This window comes from Diceros bicornis, chromosome 35 (assembly GCF_020826845.1).
Source record: "Diceros bicornis minor isolate mBicDic1 chromosome 35, mDicBic1.mat.cur, whole genome shotgun sequence".
Classification (NCBI taxonomy): domain Eukaryota; kingdom Metazoa; phylum Chordata; class Mammalia; order Perissodactyla; family Rhinocerotidae; genus Diceros; species Diceros bicornis.
In genome coordinates, this window is record NC_080774.1 from 33,118,003 (window position 1) to 33,145,677 (window position 27,675).

Genomic DNA, 27,675 nt, shown 5'->3' on the forward strand with positions numbered 1-27,675 from the left:
TGCTCTGAAAGGAGCAGGCCCGTGGCTGCCCCCAGCCCCACAGAGCAGACTGGATATGGTCCTAGTACCCTGGAGCTTGCCCCAGCAGGAAAGGTGGTGGGGTTGGGCCTGCAACTGCATGGGGGAGCCCCAGAGAGGGGTGCCCCAGGGAGGGGCCTCTGTGACATGGGGGTTGGGGACATCCTCTGCCGATTCCTCTGTAGGCACAGAGCTACCAGGCAAGGGCCCTGGTTGGGCCCTGGTCGCAGCAGGCGCCCCAGAGCTCTCACACGAGACACATGCAGGCCATACTGAGATGTCTTTATTTCTCTGGGTCACACAGGGCTTGGGCGTCAGGCCTCTCCCACTTGGAGGCTGCACGTGCCAAGGGGTGGGGGGTGGGGGGGCGAGACCAGAACAAGCATGAAGCCCAGGGCATGACCAAGGTCGGGATGTGCCCAGTGGAGTGAGAAGGTGCTAGGACCTCCAGCCCCCCTCTTTGCCCAGCTCTGGGGCACCAGCTGGCAGGCTGGGCCCGCTCTGCCCTTTACCATACCATCCTACCTTTGGACAAAACAAACCCAGACAAAGATGGGCAGCAGGTGCAGTCAAGGTCCACCTGGCCTCTCCTCGGAGGGCAAACCCTCCTGCAGGCAGCTGGGAAGGTGGTGGCCAGATGTCAGGAAGAGGAGCGCCACTCAGCTTTACGCTGGCTCTGGTGGCAGTAGGATGGGCAGTCTTCCCAGCCCTGACAGGCAGTGGGTAACTGGCAGGGACCCCACCTGGTCACAGGGCTGCCCCCCCAGCCTGGCAGCCCCTCTGCTGCAGCTTCCGGATGAGTTCTAACAGGTTCATCTGCAGTGTCAGCTCCTGGGATGCAGAGGGGCTGCTGTGAGGCCAGAGCTACACCTGGTCCCCTTTTGCCTCGGCAAAGGCCACAGGCAGAAGTCCCCTTTTCCCAAGGGGCAGAGGCCAATATCAAGACCTAGAGGGTACCAGGCAATGAGCCCATGGGGCTGACTTCCAATAAAGCCCGGCCATGGCCTGCCAGAAAGGGGCAGAAGCTGGGACTCCAGCCCACAGCAGGGCCTGCACTGCCCTGGCTCAGCACACACAGATGTATATGCAGGGGGAGCAGACGAGGGCCCTGCAGGGTGCAGTGGGCCTGGGATAGGTGCGCAATGCCCTGCAAGCAGTAGGTCACCCTCCTGTGAGCAGAGATGGTGGGACTGGCCTCTGTGCTGAGCACAGCACAGAAACCCTTCCTGGAGCCTAACTCCCACCCCCTGCAAGGCCTGGCTCCCCAGAGATCAGCTATAAAACCCCAGATGGAATTGGGCCTTGGGAGACCAGCGTCCTCTGAGCTATGCTAAGGCAGGCCTGCGGCACTGACCTGTGGGTTGGTAGTCACATAGAAACCAGTGACCCCCGCCTTCTCCAGTGTGCTCTGCTGGTCTGCCACCTTCCGGTCCAACTCCAGGACGATCTTCTGGTCCATCGCCCGCTGCTCCTCGCGGATCCGGTGCTCTACTGCCTGCCACGGTGAGGGTGGCTCAGCCCCTCGTCAATCAAAGCCTCAAACACACCCTCCAGCCTACCACCTCCTCCAAGGCCACGGGGCACAACAGCCCCCACTCAGCACCTGCCCTGCACAGGCCCAGCGCACGAGGAGCTGCAGTCTTGGGGAGCAGGTGGAGGGGGACGGGGCATCACATACACTCTACTCGGCCTGGCACAGCCCAACCCCCCACATTGAAGAGTCATATGCAGGCACTCACCAGGCCTCCAGCAGCCCACCTCAGGCTGAGGCCCAGGGCAGCCAGCAGCTCCCAAGCCACCTGAACGCCCTCCACCACGGCCCAGCCAGCAGACCCCAGGTGGTGCCCACCCTGCCTGCACTCCTACCTCCAGCTCACGCTGCTGGGCCGCCTGGAGCACGGGCAAGTTGTGGGGCTGGCAGCCCTGCTGGGCTTCCTGGTGCTTCTGTCGCAGCGCCTGCCTGAGCACTGGGAGGGGACGAGAACAGAGTCCATCAGCAGGCGGCAGGGGCAGGCAGGGGGGCCAGGAACACCTCCCACCTCAGCGCCTGCCCCAGCCGTCCCATTAAAGGGCAGCTAGGCCAAAGGTGTAGACATAACGCCCCACCTGATGATCCAGCCCGCCCAAAGCCCTGCACTGGAAGCTGGGTGGAGCTCCAGGGGACACCCAGCCCCCAGCCCACTCAGTCCCCTCCTCACCCAGGGCAGGGCCCTTCTCAGCATTGAGGCTCCAAGGGACTCCGGAAGGTGCAGGGCACTAGAGGAGGTGAGGCAGGGCAGGACAGGGCAAAGAGGTGGGAGATTGCGCTCTGGAGGCTTCTGGGCTCAGATAGCCACAGGCCAGCAGTCCTGGGTGTAACCTGCCCATCATCCATGGGACATCCAATGATGTCCAGGAGACCACCCAGGCAGAGGCCGGGAAAGGGAGGCGGTGAGGGGTCACTGTGCCCAAGCACGGTGCGGCCTCTGCCCACCAGGGGTGGTGGTGTCGCTCCCTGCTCAGTGCTGCCCCTCAGGGTGGGCAGAGCCGCCCTGCACCATCCACAGCTCCCAGAGGGAGGAGGGTGGGCACAGACCCTGGGAGGCCCAAGGATGAGATGAGCCAGCAGAAGCCCTGTGCCGGGGAGTCTGTGTTGCTCTGAGAGGAGCTCACCATGGCCACTGAGCAAAGCTCCCACGGTCCTCACTAAATTGTACCATAAATACAAGCATGTGCGAAACTGTCCAGTCTGATAGGGCTGGACAGAGGAGAGAAGTATCATGGGATGGAAAGAAACCAATCACAAAACAGAACGCTTGACACTACACAGCCAAAATCGTAGACCAGTAAGTGGCTAGATGTCCACTGTGTGGAGGGGTCCCCGGCTGTAAGGGAACACAGACCCAAAACTCCCTCCTAGGCAGACAGCTTACATCACAGCCTTTCTCAGGAGGCCCTGTGGTGCTCACAGCCTTCCCCAGTCTCCTGTCTCCTAACACTCTGTAAACACCTCGGCTATGGTATTTATCACATTAAATTTAGAGTTTGAAACCAAGAGCCACCTTCAAGACATCTCCATAAACAGAGGGACAAGAAAGACACTCCCTAGTTAATGTTTACACCATGTGGTGGCAGGATTCGAGGAAACAGATAAGTGCAGGGAAATGTCATCTCCTTCGCTCTGTTTATCAACTGTTGCTATAAATCCCAGGTCAACTTCCAGAGCCCACTGGGTGAGCAACCAGAGGTGAGAAGGGAGCTGTGCCCACTGCCTGGGCAGAAGGGGCCTGGCCTTAGTAAGGACCAAGCAGAGCAATGGCTGCCAGTCACCACCTGCTAAGTCAGAGGAAAGGAAAAGCAGAAAGTCACAGGGTGCTCGCCCATGGCTGGTGGCACCAAAATCTGCCTGAATCTTCCAAAGGACAAGTAGCAAAGTGTCTAGAGTAGAGTTATCAAAAACTCCCCACTACGGGCCAGCCCTGATGGCCTAGTGGTTAAAGTTCGGGGTGTTCTGCTTCAGTGGCCCGGGTTTGGTTCCCGGGCGTGGAACCACACCACTTGTCTGTCAGTGGCCATGCCATGGTGGCTGCTCATGTGGAAGAACTAGAAGGACCTACAACTAGAATATACAACTATGTACTGAGGCTTTGGGGAGGGGAAAAAAAGAAGAGAAAGACTGGCAACAGATGTTAGCTCAGGGCGAATCTTACCCAGGGGAAGAAAAAGAAAAAACCCTCCCCACTAAAAGGAACCAGGGCTCCATGGAGAAATGGCTGGTTGGCTGGTTCCCCGCCTTTTTTTTAATTTTGAGTGGTTTATTCTGAGCACCCTGAACTACTAACCTCTGTGGAGATAAACAAAGATTACTGAACGGAGAGCAACTGCTACTTACTAACAGCAAGGGAGTGAGCCGCCACCACCTCCCGCATGTGGCAGAGCCTCAGTCAAAGGCAGGAGGAGTGGGAAAAAGCACTAAGAGAAGGTCTGGCCCGATGAGAGGTTGTTGGCGTGGGGAAGCTGGAGGTGGAGGGCTGACAGAAGAGGGGCTGCGGCAGGGAAAGAACAAAAAAAGATGAGCCTGAACACCTTCCTGTACCAGAAAGCCAGACAGTGCTCAAAGAACGATAGGGACACATCAAAAGGGCACAGCGGCCAGCCTCAAGTTCTCCCATTGGCCAATGTGCAACAATTTGAGTATTAAAAATAATGAGCTGTGTACTTTGTATGCATCTTATAGCTCAATAAAAATGTTTACAAAGGCACCACCCAAACACTCAGGCAAGAAGTAATACCAATTCTACAGAAACTCTTCTGGAAAACTGAAGAGAACACTTCCCAACTTATTCTATGAAGCCAGCATTACCCTGAGAGCCAAACCAAAGATATTAAAAGAAAACTACAGACCAATGTCCATCACGAACACAGGGGCAAAAATTCTTAACGAGATTTTACAAATCCAATCCAACATAGAGAAAAAAGATAATACATCATGACCAAGTAGCATTCCTCCCAGGAATGCAGTTTATCCCAGGAATTAAAAAAAGCAAAGCAGCGGCCGGCCCCCTGGTGTAGCGGTTAAGTGCACACGCTCCACTGCTGGCGGACCAGGTTCGGATCCCGGGTGCGCACCGACGCACCGCTTGTCCGGCCATGCTGTGGCGGTGTCCCACATAAAGTGGAGGAAGATGGGCACAGATGTTAGCCCAGGGCCAGTCTTCCTCAGCAAAAAGAGCAGGATTGGCATGGATGTTAACTCAGGGCTGATCTTCTTCACACACACACACACACACAAAAAAAAGCAAAGCAATTCACCATAGTAACTGAAAATCCACATGATCATCTCAATAGATGCATAAAAAGAATCTGAGAAAACCCAACCTCCATTCCTGATAGAAACACACTAATCCTGGGGCAAATGTACATTGCCAGCCCCCATACGGAAGGGACTCTGCATCACTAGGAAGAATTTTTGCCATAAACGTTTAACGTGCATATCATCAGGCCTCTACCTGCTGTTCAGTTTACAGGAAACACAGAGGGTGGAGAAACAGGTTAAATGACAGCATGAGGAAGCAATCTGACAAATCCAGAGTGGGGACATTCTACATATAGAATGCCCTGGACTCTTGAAAAAGTCAACGCCACAATAAAGGATGGGGACTTTTCCAGAAGTGGAGAGACTAAAGTAACCAACCACAATGCATGAATGTACATTGGATCCTTCTAAAGTGAAAGACAATTTGAGACAAGTGAATTAATTCCACCGTGGAAGGGTCAAAAGATACCCAGGAATAATTTCTGAAAAGGTTATCCATTGTGGTTACGTACAAGAGCGTTCGTGTTCTAGAGAACTGGTTCTCAACCCTGGGCCAATGTTGACCCCCAAGGCTGTCTGGAGACATTTTTGGTTGTCACGACTGGGGCAGGGTACCTCTGTCATCTAGTGGGTAGAAACCAGAGATATTGCTAAACATCCTACAATTCACAGGACACTGTCTCACCATGAAGACTTCTCTGGCCAGAGATGTCAACAGTACTGCGGTTGAAAATTCTGGTCTAGAGAAATGCTGAAGACTCACGGTGAAGCCCTTTGGTGTTGCATATATTTAGGGATATAAAGAACTTTAGCAAAGTGTTAATTATCGAATCTAGCGGGAGAGCATTATAGCGAGTATTCATGATACTGTTCTTTCAACTTTTCTAAATGTTCGAACTTTTGTTTATAAATAAGTTAGGGAAAAATAAAATAACAAAGGTGGGAAATCTGATGCGGCAGGGAAAGCTGCTTTGCATACCTTGCAGGAGGGGGCTCCGGAGTCCCCCGAGTGGAACGCCTGGGAGAGGCCCAGGCCCACGAGGCTGTGGCCAAGCGTGTGGCTCCAGAGGGGATGTTTTCAGGTACCGGAGAGTGCCACAGGGCACGGTGCGTGGGAATTCGATGCGCAGCTGGTGTGGAGCTCTGCGCCGCTGGAGGGAACTGACCTAAAGGGCGCCGCAGAGCTGTCAACACTGAGGGCCATCGCTGGGGGCTGTCAACCACTACGCGGACCACCACCACCAGGATCTGCCCGTGGGCTGACCAAGCACCGAGGCCTTGGGCCGTCCTGCCTGGAAAAGAGTAGGGGCACGGGAAAGCCCGAGCAGGGAGCTTCTGGATGTTATGTTAAAAGGAGACCGTGCAACTGACAAAACTGGCTTGACTTATTTGTCACCAAAAAGCGCTAGCAAAGATCTGGTCAATTTTAGGGACCTCTTCCAAGCGACACCCAGGGAAGGCCTCGGCCTGCACAGAGCCCGAGAGCTCCCAGGGCAGGCTGAGCTCCCGGAGGAGGAGCGCGCGCCCCCCCACCGCCCCCGCGCACCTCGGTGCTCGTTCTGCAGCCGCAGGCGCTGGTTGTACAGGCTCTTCTCGGTGAGGTGCTGGATCTCCAGCAGTCCCTGCACGATCTCAAACACCGTGCCGTCGAGGAGCGCCAGGGCCAGGTCGCTGAGCGTGGTGTAGGACAGCCGCTGCTGGAAGGAGCTGCGGCGGAGGGGCGCGGTGAGCGCGGGCGGGACCGGGGCCGCCTCGGCTGCCCGCCTCGCCCCTCCCCGCGGCCGCGCACCTGGGCAGCTCCTTGACCAGGCTCTGCAGCGCCGACAGCAGCTGGTAGTGCCGCTCCTGCTGCCGGGCCCCGTCCACCGCCTCCTCCAAGACGCCCGCGTAGCGATCCATGTCGCCCGGTCCCTGCCAGCCGCCGGCTGCAGCGGCACGCACCCCCATACGTCATCCTGAGCGCGGCGCGGCCCGCCCCCTTTTACGACAATTCTGAGCGCGGCGCGGCCCGCCCCCTTTTACGACAATTCTGAGCGCGGCGCGGCCCGCCTTCACCGTTATCTAGAAGGAGGCTCGCTCCGCCCCTCCGTGGAGGCTCCTAGGAGGGTCCCGCATTGTCCCCGCCCCTCACCCTGCCGTCCCGCCCACAGGCCTCAGAAGAGTAACGCCACAGCCTCGAAATCGCGAGATTTTGAAGAAGCCGGCCCTGGCCGCAGAGTCGGCTCGGACCGAGGCCCCGCCCCGCGCCGCCCCTAGTCCGGTCTCCCGGGGCTGGCCTGAGCCGCCAAGGGCTCGCTGGGGCATCCTGGCGCTCTCCCAGCCTGGGGTCGCTGCTGTCCTAGCCTGGCGCTCCCCCAGGAAGCGTTGGAGTCTTTGAGCCCCGAGCTGTGCCAGTACAAGCGGCGTGACCTTGAGCCAGCTTAGTCACCTTCCGGCCTCAGTCTCCTTGTCTTCCACTTGGGGGGCGCTCGTTCGCACCTCCTGTCGAGCGCGTCTCCTCTCGCAGGGTCTGGGCGCTCCTGCAGCGGCGGTCGGCAGGGCAGCGCCTGCATCAACCACCCCCGGGAGGGCCCGTTCCCCGCCCTCAGCCTCGTGGGCGTTGAGAAGAAAACCTGGCCCAAGGCCTCATCCCAACCTTGAGAATACATTCCCTGGAATCCACAGTTAGACTTTTTATAAATTACGAAAACCTAGAGAAAAAAATTCAGACGGCTGACTATCCTGGGCTTATGGGGGCAGGAAGCGGGGATTCCCGTCACGGAGAAGTAGCACCATGCTTTCCTCGTTTCAGTGGGAGGGAGCGCTGCTGAAAATTGGGAGGGGCGGCTGTACTGCAAAATGTAAAAGTAGGTAAGAGTCATGGAAAAAACGGCTGGAAAGAAGGCTTGTGTGACCATCCCGAGAGGACCGGTCTGAGTGCCATGAGTGGGATGCCCAGGCGCAGGGAGGAGAGGACATGCTGACCCCTGGGGGCTCTGAAAGGTCAGATCCAAGGAGGGTCCTCCTCCAGGGTGGTCCCTTGACAAAGACTCCTTGACCAAACTTTGGGCAGGCATCTCTGAGCCCTGTTTTTCCACTAGGCCTTACTCTTGGGACCTGTGTTCCGCCTGCCTAATCCTACTAAGTCAGTTTAGAGAGAATCCCCTACCTTTGATATCTGATCACCCTTGATATCTGATCAGATTTTCATCCTGTGCTCTCAATATCTGATTACCCTGGCCTACCTTCAGCAAGAATCTCCCTACCGTTGGTGTCTCCTCTTGGTAATTTTCCATCTGCTGACCCCCTGCCTCTGCTCTGGGCTATAAATCCCTGGCTGTCTTTGCTGCATTTGAAGTTTGAGCCCCATTTCTCTTCTCTGTTGTGATAGTCTTGGCACCTATTGAAATAGTCCTGAATAAAGTCTTCCTTACCATTTTAACAAGTGTCAGAGTAATATTTTCTTTAACACCTGCACACAGTAGCTCGGCCCCAGGAAAGGGTGACGAGGTCAGGCTACAGGATCGAAATAGGAGAGGGCATCTCCACCGCAGTGGCCGCTGTTTGCAGGTCTGCACATGTCAGTCCCTGAGAGCCTCAGCAGATGGAAGTAGCTGTTCCCTCGGGGCTTTGGGTCCTTGTCCACCAATGGTCCCAGAGAGGAAGGGGTCAAGGACCAGCCCAGAGGAACCTTGGCTTCGTGTACCATCTAAAGCTAGGCAGTGGGGTGACACTGGGGTCTGGCTGTCTCTTCCCCCCGTCTCCCCCAATTGCTGGGGGTTGAGACCGTGACAAAGGACCACACTTGGAGCTGCCTGGCCAGGACAATTGGAGATTGAGTCCCCATCTGGGGCTGCCATGATTGCCTGGTGCTGCCCACCCCCAGCCTGAACCCAGACTTCACACCGTTGGCTTGGTTCCCCTGTTCCTGAGGTCCCCTGAGTGGCTGGGGGCCTGAGCCAGCTGCTGTGCCAGGAGCTGAGGATCCTGTGTGAACACAACAGACACAGGACCTACCCTTGAGGGGCTTCCAGCCCTGTTGGAGAGGCACACCCCAGAATCACAGATGGAAATGAAACATCCTAAAAGAGGGAGACACGCAGGGCAGGGAGGCTGGTGCTGAACCAACCAGAGCAGCCCTTAACAGGAGGGGTTCTGGTGGGAAGAATGACCTGTGCAAAGGCCCTGCCGAGAGTTGGGGCCCGGTAGACGGTGAGAGGGACTGTGTGGCTGGGCTGCAGAAGCCAAAGGGAGGGTGGTACTGGGGGTGCCTGTTACAGAGGCTCTCGAGGGCTTGTCTTAGGAGCAGCAGGAGGTATGAAGAGTTTGGGGGCACAGACGTGGTCAGACTTGCCTTTCACAAGTCACTCTCTAGCCACTGTGCTGAGTGGTTGGGTGGCTTTGTGAGATGACTGGGCTTTGACTAGGGGAGTGACACAGGGCAGGGGGAGGGTTCTTGAGCCCTCTGGGGACACACTGAAGTCCCCACATGGTCCTCACGGTTTTCCCCAGGATGAGTTTCCTCAGTCCTGGCAGGGTTGGCTCTCCCTGCCCTGCCTGTCCTTGTGATCCCTCTGAGCCTGGAAGCAGCAATGAATAAAATGAATGAATGAATGACAACAAGCACTCAGACCAGTGCCATGGAGCATGGAGGGTGGGCACAACCCAAGGCTGGAGACGCACCCTGGCACTGTGTAGCACGCTCCTGGCTGGTGGCAGGAGCAGGAGGTGTGATGTGGGAGCCGAGCCCGCCTTGAGTGGTCACAGGAGCCAGCTGGGGCTGTGCCTGGGTGCTGTTGCCTCCCCTGGAGGTCATGGGTAGAGGGCAATAGCAGCTGGGTGAGGGTGCCCACCTAAGTTCTGAGGCGGGAGCTGGATGGTGGGAGGCCAGGATTTCAATCTGGACCAGCCTGTCACCTGTGCCCCTACTCTCAGTCTTCATGCAGGGCACCCACATGAAGCCTGGGGTCTGCAATAGGAATTTGTGCTGTGGCCAGCCAGGTGACCACAAGACCTCTCTGCCCAGGCCAGCTCAGGATACCTGGTAGCTCTGAGTCCTGGGTGGCACGGGTGGGTGGAGCTGTGAACTGCAACAGGAGTCTGACAGGCCTGCATTTGGAAGATGTTCCACAGCTCGGCTCAGCTGTTGGCACAGGAAGGCCTACTTTGGCACCCCTGGTCTGACCTGAACCAGCCCCCCAACCCCAGCAGCACTCCTCCCCTATGTGGACATAGGCATGGTGACTCCTGGGCCACCTTTGGGTCACCAAGGAGGGCCTGGTCTGGAGGGAGGGGTTCTGACCCTCCAGATCCCCAGGGCTGGGTGGTGTGGGCACCTCTTGGGAGGTATGTGTGCAGAAACAGGGGGCTGGCATGTGATGGGACATGCAGTAGGGGGACATGTCCCCTGTGTGTGTGGACTCGGTGGGGCCACATGGCACTCACACATTGGGTGGTATCCACCATGGGCCTTCACTTTGCAGCCACCGTCTACCTGCTCCACTTGGTCTCCTAAACCTGTGAAGGCAGCTAGTGGCGCCTTAGGGACTGGAGCACGCTGGTCTGGGGGTCATTGGCTTTCTGATGTTGGGCGGGTATGGGGTGACTGTGGTGTGTGTTAGGTAGCTGTGGGTCCCTGTCTCTGACCCTGTGACTGGGCAGGCGCAGCTGAGCCTGTGGTGTGAAGGGGTGTGTGACAGTGTGTGTGTGGCTGAGGGCTGCGCTGTGTGGTTTCTGTAGGGGTTGGTCCTTGAGTGTTGTGTGCGCCTCTGTGTTTCCTGTGAATTTTCATGTCTGCTTGTGTGTCTCATTGTGTGCACAGAGACACAGCTCTGCCTTGGTGCCCTGCATGCACACAGGCCATGCAGACAAAGGCATGAACTACAGCTGATGGAAGTCTTGGAGGAACCCCAGGGAGAGGCCAGCTTTCACTCCCTCCCTGGCTCCCCTGGGGGCCCAGTCCCTCAGAAGAGAGCTGCAGCTGATAAAACCCTCATGTGCCATCTAAAATGGGCTCCCCAGCAACAGAGTGTCCTACAACTGTGCTGTGGTTCTACCGCTTGGTTTCTGTGTTTCCCTTTGGTGTGTGGGATGAGGACCACAGGGAGCTGCCACCTTGGGCTGCTCTTCCTTCCACTGTGTAAGTAAGAAACTCTCCAGATTGAACTAGGCTCGTATCTTTACCGGTCAGATCAGCCAGGGCTTGGGACATCTGGTGTGTGCTTGACAAGTGGGCTGGCAGAGTTACAGTGTCCTTTCAGATGACAAGGGCTGCCTGGCCAGTTGGGGGAGATAGCTCCTGGGTATGGCTCTTGCCTAAGTCCTCCCTCTGTCCCACCAGCTGCGGGGCTGCGGGGGTGACTCCCCGGTGCCCGAGAGTGTGTGCCACCTGTTGATAAGGTGTTGAGTGGCAAGAGGTAGGACTGAAACCAGCCACGCAGCTGGTGCCTTGTTATTATTACAAGTGTGTTTGTGGAGGCCAAGTAAAAGGCCACTTGAAGCCAAAAGCAAGTTGGCACCGGGCCATGAAGGGGTGCAGGCATGGGTAATGGTGCAAGATGCCCCCTCCACTGGCTGCCTTCTCACATGATTCCCTGAGCTTCCAGCCAGGAGATGATGGTCAATTACAGCTGCTATTGTGATATCTTGTTAAAACTTTTTGGTCTGTGTTTCTATTTAAAAAACCCCCAATACAGTTTGGGCCAAAAATTTGCAGTGAAGAGAGAAAAAGAAGTGAAAGAAATCTTGTGCATGAAGTTCGGGCTGATTCATGGTACTGTTGTACAAATGCGTAACTGGCTTGTGAGCGTGCGCTGTGAATGCTCATGGAGCTAGAGACCTCGCCCTCATGTGCCAGGTAGTCATTGTATAAATGACTCCTTGCTGGCCAAGCAGGGTTTCTTTTCTTTTCTTTTGTTTTTTTTGCGAGGAAGATCAGCCCTGAGCTAACATCCGTGCTAATTCTCCTCTTTTTGCTGAGGAAGACTGGCTCTGAGCTAACATGTATTGCCAATCCTCCTCCTTTTTTCTCCCCAAAGCCCCAGTAGATAGTTGTATGCCATAGTTGCACATCCTTCTAGTTGCTGTACGTGGGACGAGGCCTCAGCATGGCTGGAGAAGTGGTGCGTCGGTGTGCGCCCGGGATCCGAACCCGGGCCGCCAGTAGCAGAGCGCGCGCACTTAACCGCTAAGCCACGGGGCGGGCCCCTGAGCAGCGTTCCTTGAAACAACTTGGGTGGACTCACAGCACCGAATCCCTCAGGCAGGCAGAGAACAACTTCTGTCTTTTACAGAGTAAACAACTTTATGTTCCCCATGTGAAAGCTGCATCTCCTGCAAAAGTGGGCCCATTTCTCTTTCAGAAAAGAGGCCATGGGGCTTTGCCCCACGTGCTCCAGACAGGTTGACACCATTGGACCTTTAACCCTGCTCCTGGAGGTTTACATGGTCATAGCACTCTTTGGAAAAAAGACAGGTGAGACCTTGCAGGCTGGCCAGGGATGGAGCCAGACCCTTGCGGCAGTGGTGGGCCTGGTTGCCGAGGTGTTTGGTGACGAGGAGCTAAGTGATCTTTGACTGTTGTCCCAGAGACCCCGATGAGTCGCACTGATGGTTGGTTAGAATAAAGCAAGGGGACCTCAGAAAGCTGAGAAAAGCATTCCATGCTTCCTGCTTACCTGCCTGCACCATGGGGAAAAATGAAATTGCTGTGCTCGGACTGGTGGCTGTAAATATGGATAAAACTCTCTGGGGCTCAAGGGCAGTCGGTAACAGTGAGATGTTCTGAAGTCTGCCCTTAGGGGCAATGGGTAAGGAGCTAAATTAGAGATGGGTTTGGCTCCCCTTCAGAGCACACAAGGGAGCCCTGCAAGTCCGCAGGGGACCAAAAGCTCAGGAACCTGAGAGCCCATGATCCTGGGAGCCCTGGAGCCCAGGAGCCCGGGAGCCCTGAGGCTTTGAGGGCCCAAGGCCCCAAAGCCTCGAGGCCCTGGTATGAACAACTGGTTGACCCGAGTGTCCCGGGGCCCAGGGCCAAGTCCAGGACAGACAGTTGGTTGACCCAGGGACCCAGGGACCTGGAGCTCAGAAGCCCAGGATTCCATGATCCCAGGAGCCCTGAGGCCACGAGGCCTGGGGATGCATGGCATGGGTATCTGGTTGACCTGAGCATCCCAGGACCTGAGGTCAAGCCTGGAATGGACAGCTAGTCAACCCTGGGACCCAGGGACCAAGGGACCCGAAGGGCTCTAAGTCTGGAGCCCAGAACTGGGAGCCTGGGAGCCTGAGATCTCCAAGACACTGGATGCATGGGACAGACATCTTTTAGACGCTAGCAGTCACAGGATCTGAGGCCAAGTCTGGCATGGACAGCTGGTCGTCACAGGGATCTGGAGACCCAGAACTTGGGAACCTGAGAGCCTGAAAGCCCAGCAACCTGGGATCCCGGGATCCCATGAGCCCAGGAACTTGGGAACCCTAAGGCCACAAAGCCCCAAGGCCCTGAGGCCCTGAGGCCCAGGGATAGATGTCTCTGGTCGACCTAAGCATCTGGAGACCTGGGGCCAAGTCCAGGATGGAAAGCTGGTCGACCCAGAGACCCAGGGACCCAGGAACCCTGGTGCCTTGAGGCCCTAGGATGCTCAGGATAGACATCTCATTGACCTGAGATCTCAAGGCCCAGGGCCATGTCCAGGACAGACAGCTCTTGGATCCTGGGACCAGAGCTAAGGAGCCCGGGAGCCCATGAGACTGTAGCCTGGGAGCTCAGAAGCCTGGGATCCCATATGCCCAGGAAGCCTAGAACCCCAAGGCCCCAAGGCCTTGATGCCTCAAGGCCTGGAGACACCTGGATGGACATCTGGTCAACCCAAGTGTCCCAATGCCTGGGGACAAGTCTGAGATGGACATCTGTTCAACCTGAGCATGTGGGGACTTGGGGCCAAATATGAGACAAACAGATGGTCAACTTGCAGACCCGGGGACCTGGGGACCCTGTACCCATGGATCTGGAGCCCAAAGCCTGGAGCTTGGGAGCCCAGGAGCCTAGAGACATTGGGATGCTTGAGACAGACATCTAGTCAACCTGAGTGTCCTGGGACCTGGGGCAAAGTCCACAAAAGACAGCTGGTCGATCTAGGGACCCAGGGCCAAATTTGTGACATACAGCTGGTCGACCCGGGTCCCCAAGGACCTGGGGATCCAGGGGCCAAGGAGCCTAGAGCCCAGAGCTTGGAAGCCCACGAGCCCAGAGACCTTGGGATGCTTGAAATGGACATCTGGTCAACCATGGGACCCAGGGCCCAGTTTGCAATGGACAGCTAGTCAACCCAGGGACCTAGGGATCAGAGCCCAGAGCCCAGAGCTAGGATGCACGTGGGCCTTGAGGCACTGGGAAGCTCGGGATGGACATCTAGTCAACCTGAGCATCCAGGGACCTGGGGCCGTGTCTGGAATGGACAGCTGGTTGAACCGGTGACCCAGGGACCAGGGATCTGTGGGCCGGTGACCAGAGCTTGAATGCCTGGGAGCCTCAAGGCGCTGGGAAAATCATGTGGTCCACTCAAACCTCCAGGGACCTGGGGCCATGTCCAGGCTGGACAACTGTTCACCCCGGGAACTCGAGGAGTTGGGTACCCAGGGACAGAGTGGCCTGGAGCCTGGAGCTAGGGAGCATGGGTGCCCTGAGGACTTGGGATGCTTGGGACAGAGATCTAGTCTACCTGAGCGTGGACTTGGGGCCAAGTCCACAATGGACAGCTGGTCAATCCTGGGGCCTGGGAACCAGGGGACACAAGAACATAAGTCTTGGAGCCCACAGCATGGGAGCTCAGTTGCCCTGAGGCCCTTGGATGATTGGGAAAGACTTATGATTGGCCCAAGTGTCCAGGGACATGGGGCTAAGTCTGGAATGGACATCTGGTTGACCCTGTGTCCTGGGGACTCTGGGACCTGGAGAACCAGGAACCCGGGGACTCAGGAGCCCAGAGCCAAAAGCTTGGAAGCCCATGAGTCCCAAGGTCCTGGGACGCTCTTTACAGACATCTACATGACCTGAGTGTCTGGGAACCCAGGTCCAAGTTTGTGACATACAGCTGGTCGACCCAGGGACCCAGGGACATGGAGATTCAGGAACCTGGGGACCCAGAGCCTGGAGCTTGGGAGCCTGGGAGACCCAAGGATTTGGGATGATTGGGATGGACATCTGGTTCACCTAAGCATATGGGAACCTGGGGCCCAGTCCAAGATGGACAGCTGGTGAAACTGTGGACTTGGAGACCAGAAGAAACGTGGACCTGGGTGCCCAGAGCCTAGAGGTTGGGAGCCTGGGAGCCACGAGGCCATGGGACGCTTTGGACAGATATCTAGTCAACTTGAGAGTCCGGTGACCCAGGGTGAAGTATGTGACAGACAGCTTGTCGAACTGGGTATTTGGAGATCTGGGGCCCCAGGGGCCCCAGAGACCTGGAGCCTTGGAACCTCAGAGCCCAGAAGCCCCAAGGCCTGGTGATGCTCGGTATGGACATGTTGTTGACCCTACCATCTTGGGACCTGGGGCCAAGTCCAAGAGGGACAGCTGGTCAACCCCAGCATCCATCCAGAGCATCCTGGGGTGTCTGAGCCCATCTGTCCATGGGCACTCCTCAGCACGCAGCACACCCTTTTTCACCATATCCGCGCAAGATTGAGCCCTGAGTACTGCTAGTTGACCAGGAATGCAGGTGGAGAGGTGGGAGGAAGGAGTGCAAGGGCAGCGTCCATCCCCTCCCTTGAACCCCCACCCTGTGCCACAGGGAGGAGAGGGACTGTGGCACAGACGGCATCGGAGGCACATGTGCACCACCAGCCTGCAGCCTCCCTGGGAAAGGGGCCATGGGCCACCCACTGACACCTGCTGCTCACCCATGCCTGCCACTCCCCTTCCCCATCCCAGCCCGGGGCAAGGCCCCAGAGGGGTGGAGGAGGTGGGGTGCCCAGGTGGGAATGTGCCAGAGGGGCCCGCCCTTTTCCTCCCTATGCCAATGAGGTGCACCCCCACTCAACCCATGGCCCTGTGGATGGGACGGGTGCTTCCCAACTCACTGGCATGGGGTGGTTGGGCATGCATGCAACACCTGCTACTGCTCCACCACACAGAGTGCGGAAGGGGGGCAGTCCAAGGATGACATCTGGGGTTGGGAGTTGGAAAGGGCAGGAAGGAAGAAGAGAACTGGAAAAATGTCCGTATAACCTAACGCAATCTATAGATTCAATGCAATCCCAATCAGAATCCCAATGACATTCTTCACGGAAATAGAACAAGGAATCCTAAAATTCATGTGGAACAACAAAAGACCCCAAATAACCAAAATAATCCTGAAAAAAAAGGAACAAAGTTGGAGGTATCACACTTCTTGAATTCAAATTATACTACAAAGCTATAGTAATCAAAACAGCATTGTACTGGCAGAAAAACAGACACACAGATCAATGGAACAGAATCAAAAGCCCAGAAATAAAACCACACATCTATCTACTCTTTGACAAAGGAACCAAGAACACGCAATGGAGAAAGGAAAGTCTCTTCAATAAGTGGTGCTTGGAAAACTGGACAGCCACACAGAAAGGAATGAAAGTAGACCATCATCTTACACCATACACAAAAATTAACACAAAATGGATTAAAGACTTGAATGTAAGACCTGAAACCATAAAACTCTTAGAAGAGTATATAGGCAGTACATTCTTTGACATCAGTCTTAGCAGTATCTTTTCGAATACCATGTCTACTCAGGCATGGGAAACAAATAAACAAAAAAAATTAGTGGGACTACATCAGATTAAAAAGCTTCTGCACAGGGAAGGAAACCATTAACAAAATGAAAAGACAGCCCATCAAATGGGAGAAAATGTTTGCAAATCACATATCCAACAAGGGGTTAACTTCCAAAATATATAAATAACTCATGCAACTCAGCAACAAGAAAATGAACAACCCGATCAAAAAACGGGTGGAGGATGTGAACAGACACTTTCCCAAAGAAGATATACACATGCCAACAGGCACACGAACAGATGCTCAACATCACTAATTATTGGGGAAATGCAAATCAAAACTACAATGAGATGTCACCTCACACTTCTCAGAATGGCTATAATTCATGAGACAAGAAATAACAAGTGTTGGAAAGGATGTGGAGAAAAGGGAACACTCCTACACTGCTGGTCGGAATGCAAACGGGTGCAGCCACTATGGAAAACAGTATGGAGATTTCTCAAAAAATTAAAAATAGAAATATGATATGATCCAGCTATCCCACTATTGGGTATTTTTCCAAAGAACATGAAATCAACAATTCAAAGAGATTTATGCATCCTCTTTCATTGCAGCATTATTCACTATAGCCAAGAAGTGGAAGCAACCCAAGCGCTCATCAATGGATGAATGGATAAAGAAGATATGGTATATATATACACACACACACACAATGGAATTCTACTCAGCCATAAAAAAAAAAAGACAAAATCATGCCATTTGTGACAACATGGATGGACCTTGAGGGTATTATGCTAAGTGAAATAAGTCAGACAGAGAAAGACAAATACCATATGCTTTCACTCATATGTGGAAGATAAACACATAGATAAGGAGAACAGACTAGTGGTTACCAGAGGGGGAGTGGGTGGGAGCTGGGTGAAAAGGATAAAGGGGCATATATGTATGGTGACTGATAAAAAGTAAACTATTGGTGGTGAGCATGATGCAATCTATACAGAAACTGAAATATAATCATGTACACCTGAAATTTACACAATGCTATAAGCCAACGTGACCTCAATAAAAAAAAAAAAAAAAGACTAGGCAGGGTTTCCCTCTGCTGTACACAGTGTCTCTAGGAGTCAGAGTTGACTTGATGGCGCGAACAAATGATCCCTGCACATGAATGACCATTGTCAATGCTGAGGCACCTTTAAGATCTGGGGGAATTAGATATAAATTTCTTCTCTATCAGGTACCTACAATGAATTGAGAATCTACCACCCAAAAGACTGGAAAAGAAAAATATGAGAAAATAAACAAAAACCAAAAACTATAAACTTTTATTTCACTTACATCTATCTAAATCATTTGCTCCCAATTATATTATATCCCAATTATATTTAGACTACCCAGGAAAACTTCATGAAACATTAGACAAAATTAGCTATCATTTTGCTGACGAATTTGTAACAGGAATAACATGCACTTATTTGACTAGTAAATCCAGGCTGCGTGTCTGCATCCTGTCCAATGCTGATAACTCTGAGGACATGTCTATTTCAATCAAACTAACAAACTTAAATAAGCTTTCATTTACCAAAGATTATTTTATATCACGTTAGCTGGAAAAACATTTGGGTTAGTTTTTGTTACATTTAGAAATAATTTATATAAGTGCTTACTTTAAGCCAATTAAATAGAACTCTTTTAGAAATTATACCATCCATAGGTAAAATATCATACATATATAACATACATATAGACACACATACACAGAGACTTCACAGCTATTATTTTAAAATGACTGCCATGGGGGCCGGCCTGGTGGCGCAAGCGGTTGAGTGCACGCGCTCTGCTGCGGCGGCCTGGGGTTCGCCGGTTCGGATCCCAGGTGCGCACTGACACACCGCATGTTAAGCCATGCTGTGGCGGCATCCCATATAAAGGAGAGGAAGATGGGCACAGATGTTAGCCCAGGGCTAGTCTTCCTCAGCAAAAAGAGGAGGATTGGCATGGATGTTAGCTCAGGGCTGGTCCTCCTTACAAAAAAAAATAATAATAATAAATAAATAAAATGACTGCCATGCATCAGGTATAGTAATACAAGGCTCACTAGTTTTAAAAGAGTAATTGAATCCAAATTTTGTTTTGGCAGTTGGAAAGGTTAAGTTTACGTGCTCAAATGGCTAAGGCTTTTTTTTTTTCTCTCTGACCCGACATTTGCGTTTCAAAGAGTGGCTCTAGGGCCCTAGAGACGATGGGAGCAGAAAATCTATGTCACAAAGGCACAGAGAAAGTGTTAAATTTTCACCAAAATAGAGTTTCTGGGGCATAAATACATATCAAGGAGTATGATTGCTGGATCATATGGCAAGGGTATATATAGTTTTGAAAGACACAGCTCATAGTCATAGAGTTTCTTAAGATGGTAGCTGAGAGCATGTTGGCATACTGAAGAATCAAACCAATGAAGGAGGCCGAATTCAAAGATGCCAGAAAAGAAGATGTCACGGAAGCAAAATTTTACATCTACTCTCTTAGGGTTGATGGCTGGGCCTGAGAATGACATTGACATGAGACAGAATAACAGGAGAAAAGCATACGAATTTATTTCCTATAAGTTTTACATGACACGGGGAGCCCTCCTAAAAAGATGAAGACTCAGAGAAGTGGCAAAACCTAAGTGCTGTTCCATTGGGTTCAACAAAGAGAAGCAATTGTGGAAAAGTAATGTACCTCATACAAAAGAGGTTCTCCTACCCAATGTGCAAAAACAAGACAATTATTTATGGTGTCAGCTTTTGGGAAGAGAAATTAGCTTTATTCTGTGAGATTGATCTGCAGGGAAACAGGTGGTGTGTGCCCTCAGATCTGTCTCCTTGATTCAGGATTTGGGGTGAAATTTGAGAGGTTTGGGAGAACAGGCTGGTGTGCAGAAACACTGGCAGGACAGGTTTTGAATGGTGGGCTTCGAGCATTTATGGTAAGGTTCTAAACATTTATGATGGGGTGGGGAAGAAATTTTAACACAAGATGTTCCTGAATGATGGTTGCCTCACTGCTGCTAAGAGTCTGACTTTGAAGTTATGGTCGTGTCCTGGTCCTTTGGTTCTGTAGGGGGGAGAATCTTTGGTTCCTCAGTCATTTCAGGTCTAGACATCTTCTTCCATGCATGCTCTGGATACATGATTTTAAACACATTTTCTTTTTTGTTTAAGGTTTTATTTTTATTTATTTATTTATTTTCTTCTGAGGAAGATTGGCCCTGCACTAACATCTGTTGCCTTTTTTCTTCCTCTTTTTTCTTTTTTCTCTCCAAAGCCCCAGTACATAGTTGTGTATCAACAGTTGTAGAGTTGTAGCTCTCCTATGTAGGATGCCACCTCAGCATGGCTTGACGAGCGGTGAGTAGGTCCCCGCCCAGGGTCTGAACAGGCAATCCCCGGGCCACCAAAGCAGAATATGCGAACTTAACCGCTACACCACCAGGCCGGCCCCTGCACATTTTCTGAAAGACAATTTCTTAATTACTCTGTTGATAAGATGGGGTCAGTTGAATGGGTCCTGGGGGGCCCATGGTTACAGTAACCGTGCTATGTGGGAGGCTAAAGGAAGATAAGGATTTTTTTAACAAGGTCTATTTGTACAGAATTCTCTCATTCTCAACTTTCTGTCCTTGACAATAAGATAACAATGTCACTCTCCTTCTAGGATAGGGAGGCCATCTTCCATGGGGGTGGGAGAGGTTGGTTGGTTGGTTGATCTCCTGCTTCCAGGAAGAAAAGAGGGAGGGTCAGCGTTCCTTTCTTGCACCTGCTGCCTGATGGGGTTAGGTTTTTTTTCTGTTTTCTTTGCAAGTGTCTGTATCTCAAAGCAATATTCTGGTGTCTTTTCCATCTAAGCGTTTGACCTCAGGTTTTGGCTTTTGACAAGAGGGATGCACTTTTCTGGGGGACTCATTTTTCTGACATGATAGGGTGGGTGGGCAGAGAAAGATACGATGGTGAAACCGGCAAATGGTTAGCCATTGATGATTAAGTAGCTAGTAACTAAAGTTTTTTTTCCTTTTTGCAATTACTGATTGTAGCCTTTAGTTGTTCCCCCGCCCACAGTTAACTGTGCTGCTTAGGCAATATGCTATCTGACTCCCACTAGGTTCCTATAGATGACCTCTCCCTGGAGCTGGGGTCACCATGGTAATGGGTGTTTGAGCTGTTTTTCAGGAATTAGAACCCCTTGTCCACTTCAGGCTGGTTGAGACCACCAACCCATCAAATGGGCCCATGCGGATGTCTGATAAGTGACCTTTTGATGTCAAGAGGCTAAAAACTCCACTCTTGGGTCATGCTAATGCTGCCATTTTGTGAACATGCACCCTATGAAGAGGCATGAAGTCTGACTATGCTCGCGCAGATCAACAATTACCTCACCACTCCTCACCTCGAATCATCTATCTCCAAATTTCAGACCACTTTGCCCCCTACCCCATAAATATCTCTAAGTCTCTATTTTCAGGAAAGTGGATTTGAGACTCATTCTCCCATTTCCTCACTTGGCTGCCTTGTGATTAAACACTCTCTCTGCTGCAATCTCGTCATCTCGGTGTTTGGCTTTCTGGGCAATGGGCAAAAACGAACCTAGTTCAGTAACAATTTGGTGAGCCAGCCAGGAGGTAAGTCCAGATGGACCTTTCTGCCCAAGATTCATCAGCCCCTGGCCAGTGTGGAGAACCTGTGGATGAGTCCCGTGGCCCCCAGGAACATTTCTCCTGGGACTGTTCCGGGATTTTTTTCCTGGCTTGGTCCTGTGGACTCCTTGGCACATATGTTCACTTTGTAGTAGAGAGATGGTTTCTGGGTTTGGAAGATCTCTTTTTGGTGAGTAATTTCGGTAGAAGTGACCAGATCCTTATTTCTTCTTCCTTCTGGTTTGACTTCAGAAAAGGAAGCCTTGATTTGGCAGGGGATGCCCTCCATGACTTCCAAAAAATGAAGCTTTGGTTTGGCCTTCATTGTGAGGGTTTTGGTTTTGGGAACACCCAATATTAAGGAAGAATTAGGGATCCACTCACAGAAGTTATCTTGGCTGGTTTGGTTTCAAGATCTGATTCTAGCTGCAGCATAAGCATACTTTTGACTGGCTGTGTCTGAATTCTGAAACAATGGGAAATGCTCATTTGATTCCCAACTGCAGCCCCCTAGCCTGCATTCTTCAAAACTGGGCAACTTTCAATTACGAGTGCAGGGAAAAGAAAAAGATGGTATTTTTCTGTAACTCCACATGGCCACAATATTCTTTAGACTTTGGAGAAAAATGGCCTGAAAATGGATACTTTTTTTTTCTTTTTTCTTTTTTTTTTTTGATTTATTTATTTTTTCCCCCAAAGCCCCAGTAGATAGTTGTGTGTCATAGCTGCACATCCTTCTAGTTGCTGTATGTGGGACACGGCCTCAGCATGTCCGGAGAAGCGGTGCATCGGTGCGCGCCGGGGATCCGAACCGGGACCGCCAGCAGCGGAGTGCGTGCACTTAACCGCTAAGCCATGGGGCTGGCCCTGGATCCTTAAATTATAGTAAAATCCCACAATTAGAACTGTTTTGTAAATGGGAAGAGAAATGGGATGAAATATCTATGTTCAGTCTTTTATGTTGTTATATCAGAATAAGCCTATACAGAGGAGATGTAAGATTTTGGTTCACCAAGAGGGAAAGATTAAAAAAAAATACAACACTGTTTTGCTTGATTCTAGTGATTCTAATGAAAAGGAGGATATTTACTGATAATTCAGTCTGATACTCCAGCTGCTCCTCCTCCGCCCCCATATGGTGGCGCTGTTGCTCCTCTGCCGCCACCGCCTGAGCCACAACCCCAGGCTCAGTCTCCCCTGGTCTCTGAGGGTCAAGATACAGGAATGGGCTGGCCCCGTGGCTTAGCGGTTAAGTGCACACGCTCTGCTACTGGCGGCCTGGGTTTGGATCCCGGGAGTGCACTGAGGCACTACTTCTCTGGCCATGCTGAGGCCTCGGCCCACATACAGCAACTAGAAGGATGTGCAACTATGACATACAACCATCTACTGGGGCTTTGGTGGAAAAAAGGAGGAGGATTGGCAATAGATGTTAGCTCAGAGCCGGTCTTCCTCAGCAAAAAGAGGAGGATTAGCACGGATGTTAGCTCAGGGCTGATCTTCCTCACACACACACACAAAAATATATGACATGCCAAAAGTAACCCAAAGACAGGACCCCCACCAATATTAAAAGGAGTCTGATCCAGAGGCCCCAGAGCTGGGGACGACTGGCAGATTGACTTCACAATGACTCCAAGAGCTGCTGGGAATTCCAGGTATTTACTGGTGTTCGTGGACATGCTTTCTGGCTGGGTAGAGGCCTTTCCCTGTGGTCTGGAAAGGCCTCTGAAGTGGTTAAAGCCTTATTAAAAGAAATAATTCCTAGGTTTGGATTACCTATGTCTATTCAGAGTGACAATGGAGGGGCATCCATAGCAAGGATTACACAGGAGGTACATGGTGCCCTGAATATTCGCTGGAAACCACATGCTTCCTGGCGGCCGCAGTCTACCAGCAAAACAGAAAAGCTGAATCACACTCTTAAAAAGACTTTAGCTAACATTTGCCAAGAGACTAATTTAACTTGGCACAAGGCCTTGCCAGTTGCCCTGCTCTGGGTGAGGGTAGCCCCAAGAAGCAAGCTCCAGTTGAGCCCCTATGAAATGTTATAGGGGAGACCCTTCCTATATTTTAGATACGGCTTGGGGGATCCAGAGGGAACTTGGATTAAAGAACTAGACACTGTCAGGTATGTACAGTCTTTGGGAGCTACTCAAGTTTGCCTCTAGCAGATTAATGTATCCTTCAGATGTTCCTCTACATCACCTATGTCCTGGGGACTGGGTTTTACTAAGGTCCTGGAGAAACCAGCATCCAGAGGACCAACTCCACCCATGCTGGACTGGGTCCTATGAAGTGCTGCTGGTAACCCACTCCTCAATAAAGCTGAAAGGAATTCAGCTGTGGATCCACCACACTCGAGTCAAGCCGGTCCCACAAGAATCGTCCGACCCACCACATCCCATCCATCAGAACACCACAGGAAATGGGAATCACATCCTGGAAGAACATCATAGCCAAGATCATCCTGACCTTGGCTGGTTCCATACTCCAGACACTGACTTCTCCTCACCACTTGCCTCTTATTCTTGTGAACCTCTGACTGACAAAGTTATTCTTCAGGAAAAGAAAGAAGTCACAAGAGAGATGTCCACAGCCGACTGGGGTTCTTACGTCCTAGCCACACTTGTTTTGATAGTTGCTTTCTTTGTGACACTTTTCTATTTCTTACAGACCAGCTGTGCATTCACTGGCATGCTACAAGGGTTGAACCATTTTCATTGCAAGTGCCAGATAAGTAACTCTACAGCCTATTGCTAACCTTTTAGAACTACTCCTCTAACAATCATGGTCTCGTTAAGGTGTGGCTTCTTCTTTTCCTTGATCAATTTCATCCCTGTTTATTGTTGGCAGGGTAATTAACTTGTAAGAATCTCCCAATCTTTGGCAAAAGCTGAGAACCTCAGTGAATGTTGGCTATGTCATAAGAAAGTTCACTAGGTACATGAACATCAGGACCCTTTAGTAATCCCTGTAACAAACTTTAGTGGCACAACAGACATCAACTGTAATTATTCGGGCCCGCCAACAAGCATGAGTTATAGAGTGAGGGTGCTGCCTCCTCACTCCCCTACCCTGCATGTGCATATCCAACAAGCGTGAGCTATAGAGTGAGGGTGCTGCCTCCTCACTCCCCTACCCTGCATGTCTATACCCACGGTGACGGCTGATTTTACATGGATGAAAAATCCTTCAAATGTCATGAAGGAATTCCTTTCAAATCTTTCCAGAATTTCAAAGGAAAGGTCCCCTGAGTGCTCTAAAGAAGTAACAGCCTTATGGTAAAATAACACGAAAGTTCAAATGCTCACACTGGGAATCCAGACATGCCCCACCTGGCTATATTTTTGTTTGTGGGTTTGATCATCAGCACTGGGCCTCCAGGTGCCTGGCTACTTGGCTCAGACAGGTGTACTGTCTTTTGGGATACCTGACTACACCTGTGTCTGTATATAGCTCAGGAGAGGCCAAGCATTGGACCAGTTCTTTTACACTTTTTTCTAGAACTAAGAGGTCCATGCCAGGTGATGATTCCCGTTACTTGCCTGGCTTTCAAGAGGATGATACTGTATATTTCCTTGGACAAACATTGTTGCCTTGGTGGGGTGCTGCAGTCTACAAGCATATGATTAGGAATCTCTCTCTCACCTTGGGGATACTCGCTAATGAAACAGCACAGGCAATAGCAGCCCAACAGACAGCATTAGATTCATTGGCAAGGGTTGTCCTGGACAGGTAGGTGGCTTTAGACTATACCCTAGCTGAACAAGGAGGAGTTTGTGTGATAACTAATTCATCATGTTGTGTGTACATCAACTCTTCAGCACAGGTTGAAACTCATATGGAGAGAATCAGACAACAAGCTACCTGGCTACAGCAGGTATGCCCAAAGGTACCAGCTCAGATTGGTTTTCAGGACTGTTTTCTTGGATTCCCCAAGGAATTAGGCCTATCTTTCAGGGACTGTTAACATTTGGGTTGTCTATACTTGTTATCCTGCTGGTCAGATACTTGATTATAAAATGCACTTTTAGATGTTGTTCCAAAACTGTTGAGCAAGGTACAAAATTCTTATAATGCAAAATGTCAACCTGAAGCCAGGAACAAGAGAATATCTCCAAATGAGTGCTAAGCAGTTTCATTCCTCTAACCCCCATCTATGCCCTGATTCAGCAAGAAGTAGCTAGATCAGTCATCACCCTGAATCCCTCAAGAATGAAGAATGACCAAAGAATGGGGGGGGGGTGGTTGAAACAGGCAAAGAGTTAGCCATTGATGATTAAGTAGCTAGTAACTAAAGTTTTTTTTCCTTTTTGCAATTACTGATTGTAGCCTTTAGTTGTTCCCCCGCCCACAGTTAACTGTGCTGCTTAGGCAATATGCTATCTGACTCCCACTAGGTTCCTATAGATGACCTCTCCCTGGAGCTGGGGTCACCATGGTAATGGGTGTTTAAGCTGTTTTTCAGGAATTAGAACCCCTTGTCCACTTCAGGCTGGTTGAGACCACCAACCCATCAACTGGGCCCGTGCAGATGTCTGATAAGTGACCTTTTGATGTCAAGAGGCTAAAAACTCCACTCTTAGGTCATGCTAATGCTGCCATTTTGTGAACATGCACCCTATGAAGAGGCATGAAGTCTGACTATGCTCACGCAGATCAACAATTACCTCACCACTCCTCACCTCCAAGCACCTATCTCCATATTTCAGACCACCTTGCCCTGCTACCCCATAAATATCCCTGAGTCCCTATTTTTGAGGAGGTGGATTTGAGACTTGTTCTCCCATTTTCCTCACTTGGCTGCCTGTGATTAAAACCCTCTCACTGCTGCAATCTTGTCATCTTGGTGTTTGGCTTTCTGGGCAATGGGCAAAAATGAACCTGGTTTGGTAACAATGGGTGGGGGTGGGCCCATGCCTATTCTTTCCTCACCTGGTGGGAAGATGATTTGGCTCTTGCCAAATGGGATCTAATATCTCCATAAACCATCAGGCAAGATATTAGGAGAAAAGAGGTAGAGCAAAGGTTAGAAGAACATGGAGAAGATGGGTTCTAGATGCTGGGGTCTCCAGAGTAACAATGTCATCGGAGGCACATGAACGTCAATGATTTCTGGACCACATTTATGGCTGATTTCGTGCATAGGTCACTTTGAATTGATGAGACCACATTTGGGTATTGTCTCCACCTCACCTGAGTGGTGGAGCTGTGTGAGTCTAAGATGGGGCGCATTCAGAGGGAGAACTGTGCCAGAGAAAGGGAGGCAGCAGTAAGTCATTGAGGATAAGGTCTTTAGAGGAGACTGGCTCTTCTCAGGTGGATGAGGTAGAAGGAGACCTGCTGGATTTTTGTTTTGTTTGTTAGGTATTTGGGTTGATGGGGGTGGTGGTGGTGGTGGTGGTAGTGTTTATTTTCTGGGTAAGGTAAAATAACTCTTCAAGTGGAGGGTTTTTTTGTTGTTTTTTTTTTTTTGGTGAGGAAGATTAACCCTGAGCTAACATCCAATGCCAATCCTCTTCTTTTTTCTGAGGAAGATTGGCCCCGGGCTAACATCCGTGCCCAGACTCCTCTGCTTTATATGGGATGCTGCCACAGCATGGCTTGACAAGCGGTGTGCGCCCAGGATCTGAACCTGCGACCCTGGGCTGCTGAAGCAGAGTGTGCGCACTTACCCGCTGTGCCACCGGGCTGGCCCCAAGTGGAGGTTTTTGTATGTAGGGGAGGAAGACAATTCTTCTACCCACTCTATGTCCTTCTGACTGGTCTATGAATTAAATTGACATGAGGCAGACTAAGAGAAGAAAATCAAAGCTTTATAACATGTATACATGGGAGAGACTCCGAAAAACTGAGCAACTTGCCAAAATGGCTGAGGTTGTCACCTTAAATACCAAAGGAGGATGTTGGGGGTAGGGTGAGTCAGCTATGGGAAATCACCAGAAAAAGCACAGTAAAGAAGAGTAAGTTTATTCTGCAGATTTAAGTCCTTGCCTTCTGCACTAAGTTTCTAGAGATAAGATCATCCCCCCTCTTCCCAGTACAGAGGGGGAGACACCTTTACAAATGGAGATTTCCCTTACAAATGTAAAGGTCTCTTACAAAGGGTAACTTCTACTTGGTTTTCAGAGCTTCTCCCTTGTCTGCAGTTTCTTAAAAGTAACCAGCCCCAAATAATCCTCATGCCAAAGAGACACATCTTGAGGTGGCCAATTCTGACCCCCACATGTACAAGGGGTCTGGTCTGGCAGGGTGGGAGGGTGCAGGTCAGTCCATTTGATACCGGCTCAACACAAGTTTGACATAAGGGAAGCCATATTGTAGAAAAGAAACCCTTTTGTAACTTTGAATGACCTCTAAGTAACCCAGACATACTCTGTGGATTTTATGGCCCCTCCCAGCAGCTGTAAGTTGATATCTTTGTTCTTTTGAGTTCCTTAGAAATGTGGTGACCCC

The 27,675-nt window shown here is 51.2% G+C and overlaps 1 protein-coding gene across 3 annotated transcripts; it reads right to left on the reverse strand.

The window, feature by feature from the left end:
* Positions 1 to 283: 283 nt before the first annotated feature.
* On the reverse strand, positions 284 to 6,755 carry LOC131398553 (protein DGCR6). 3 transcript variants are annotated; one of them, XM_058532214.1, is made up of 5 exons: positions 6,603 to 6,746; positions 6,360 to 6,520; positions 1,885 to 1,985; positions 1,373 to 1,513; positions 284 to 849 (listed from the first exon to the last, which is right to left on the reverse strand). In XM_058532214.1, the coding sequence occupies exons 1-5, from the start codon at positions 6,710 to 6,712 to the stop codon at positions 766 to 768; spliced, it is 597 nt and encodes a 198-aa protein (XP_058388197.1). In that variant the 5' UTR covers positions 6,713 to 6,746; the 3' UTR covers positions 284 to 765. The 3 variants fall into 3 exon arrangements, with proteins under 3 accessions (XP_058388197.1, XP_058388198.1, XP_058388196.1); XM_058532215.1 differs by lacking the exon at positions 284 to 849 and adding an exon at positions 5,793 to 5,979 and having other exon boundaries at positions 1,427 to 1,513; positions 6,603 to 6,751; XM_058532213.1 differs by lacking the exons at positions 284 to 849; positions 1,373 to 1,513; positions 1,885 to 1,985 and adding exons at positions 1,993 to 2,274; positions 5,793 to 5,979 and having other exon boundaries at positions 6,603 to 6,755.
* Positions 6,756 to 27,675: the final 20,920 nt, after the last annotated feature.

Coding starts and splice junctions, on each gene's coding strand:
- LOC131398553 (XM_058532213.1), bottom strand. CDS start 6,712: ATGGATCGCTACGCGGGCGTCTTGGAGGAGGCGGTGGACGGGGCCCGG. Junction 5,980..6,359: donor GCTGCAGAACGAGCACCGAG/GTGCGCGGGGGC, acceptor GGCGCCCTTTAG/GTCAGTTCCCTCCAGCGGCG. Junction 2,275..5,792: donor CCGGAGCCCCCTCCTGCAAG/GTATGCAAAGCA, acceptor CACCTCCTCTAG/TGCCCTGCACCTTCCGGAGT.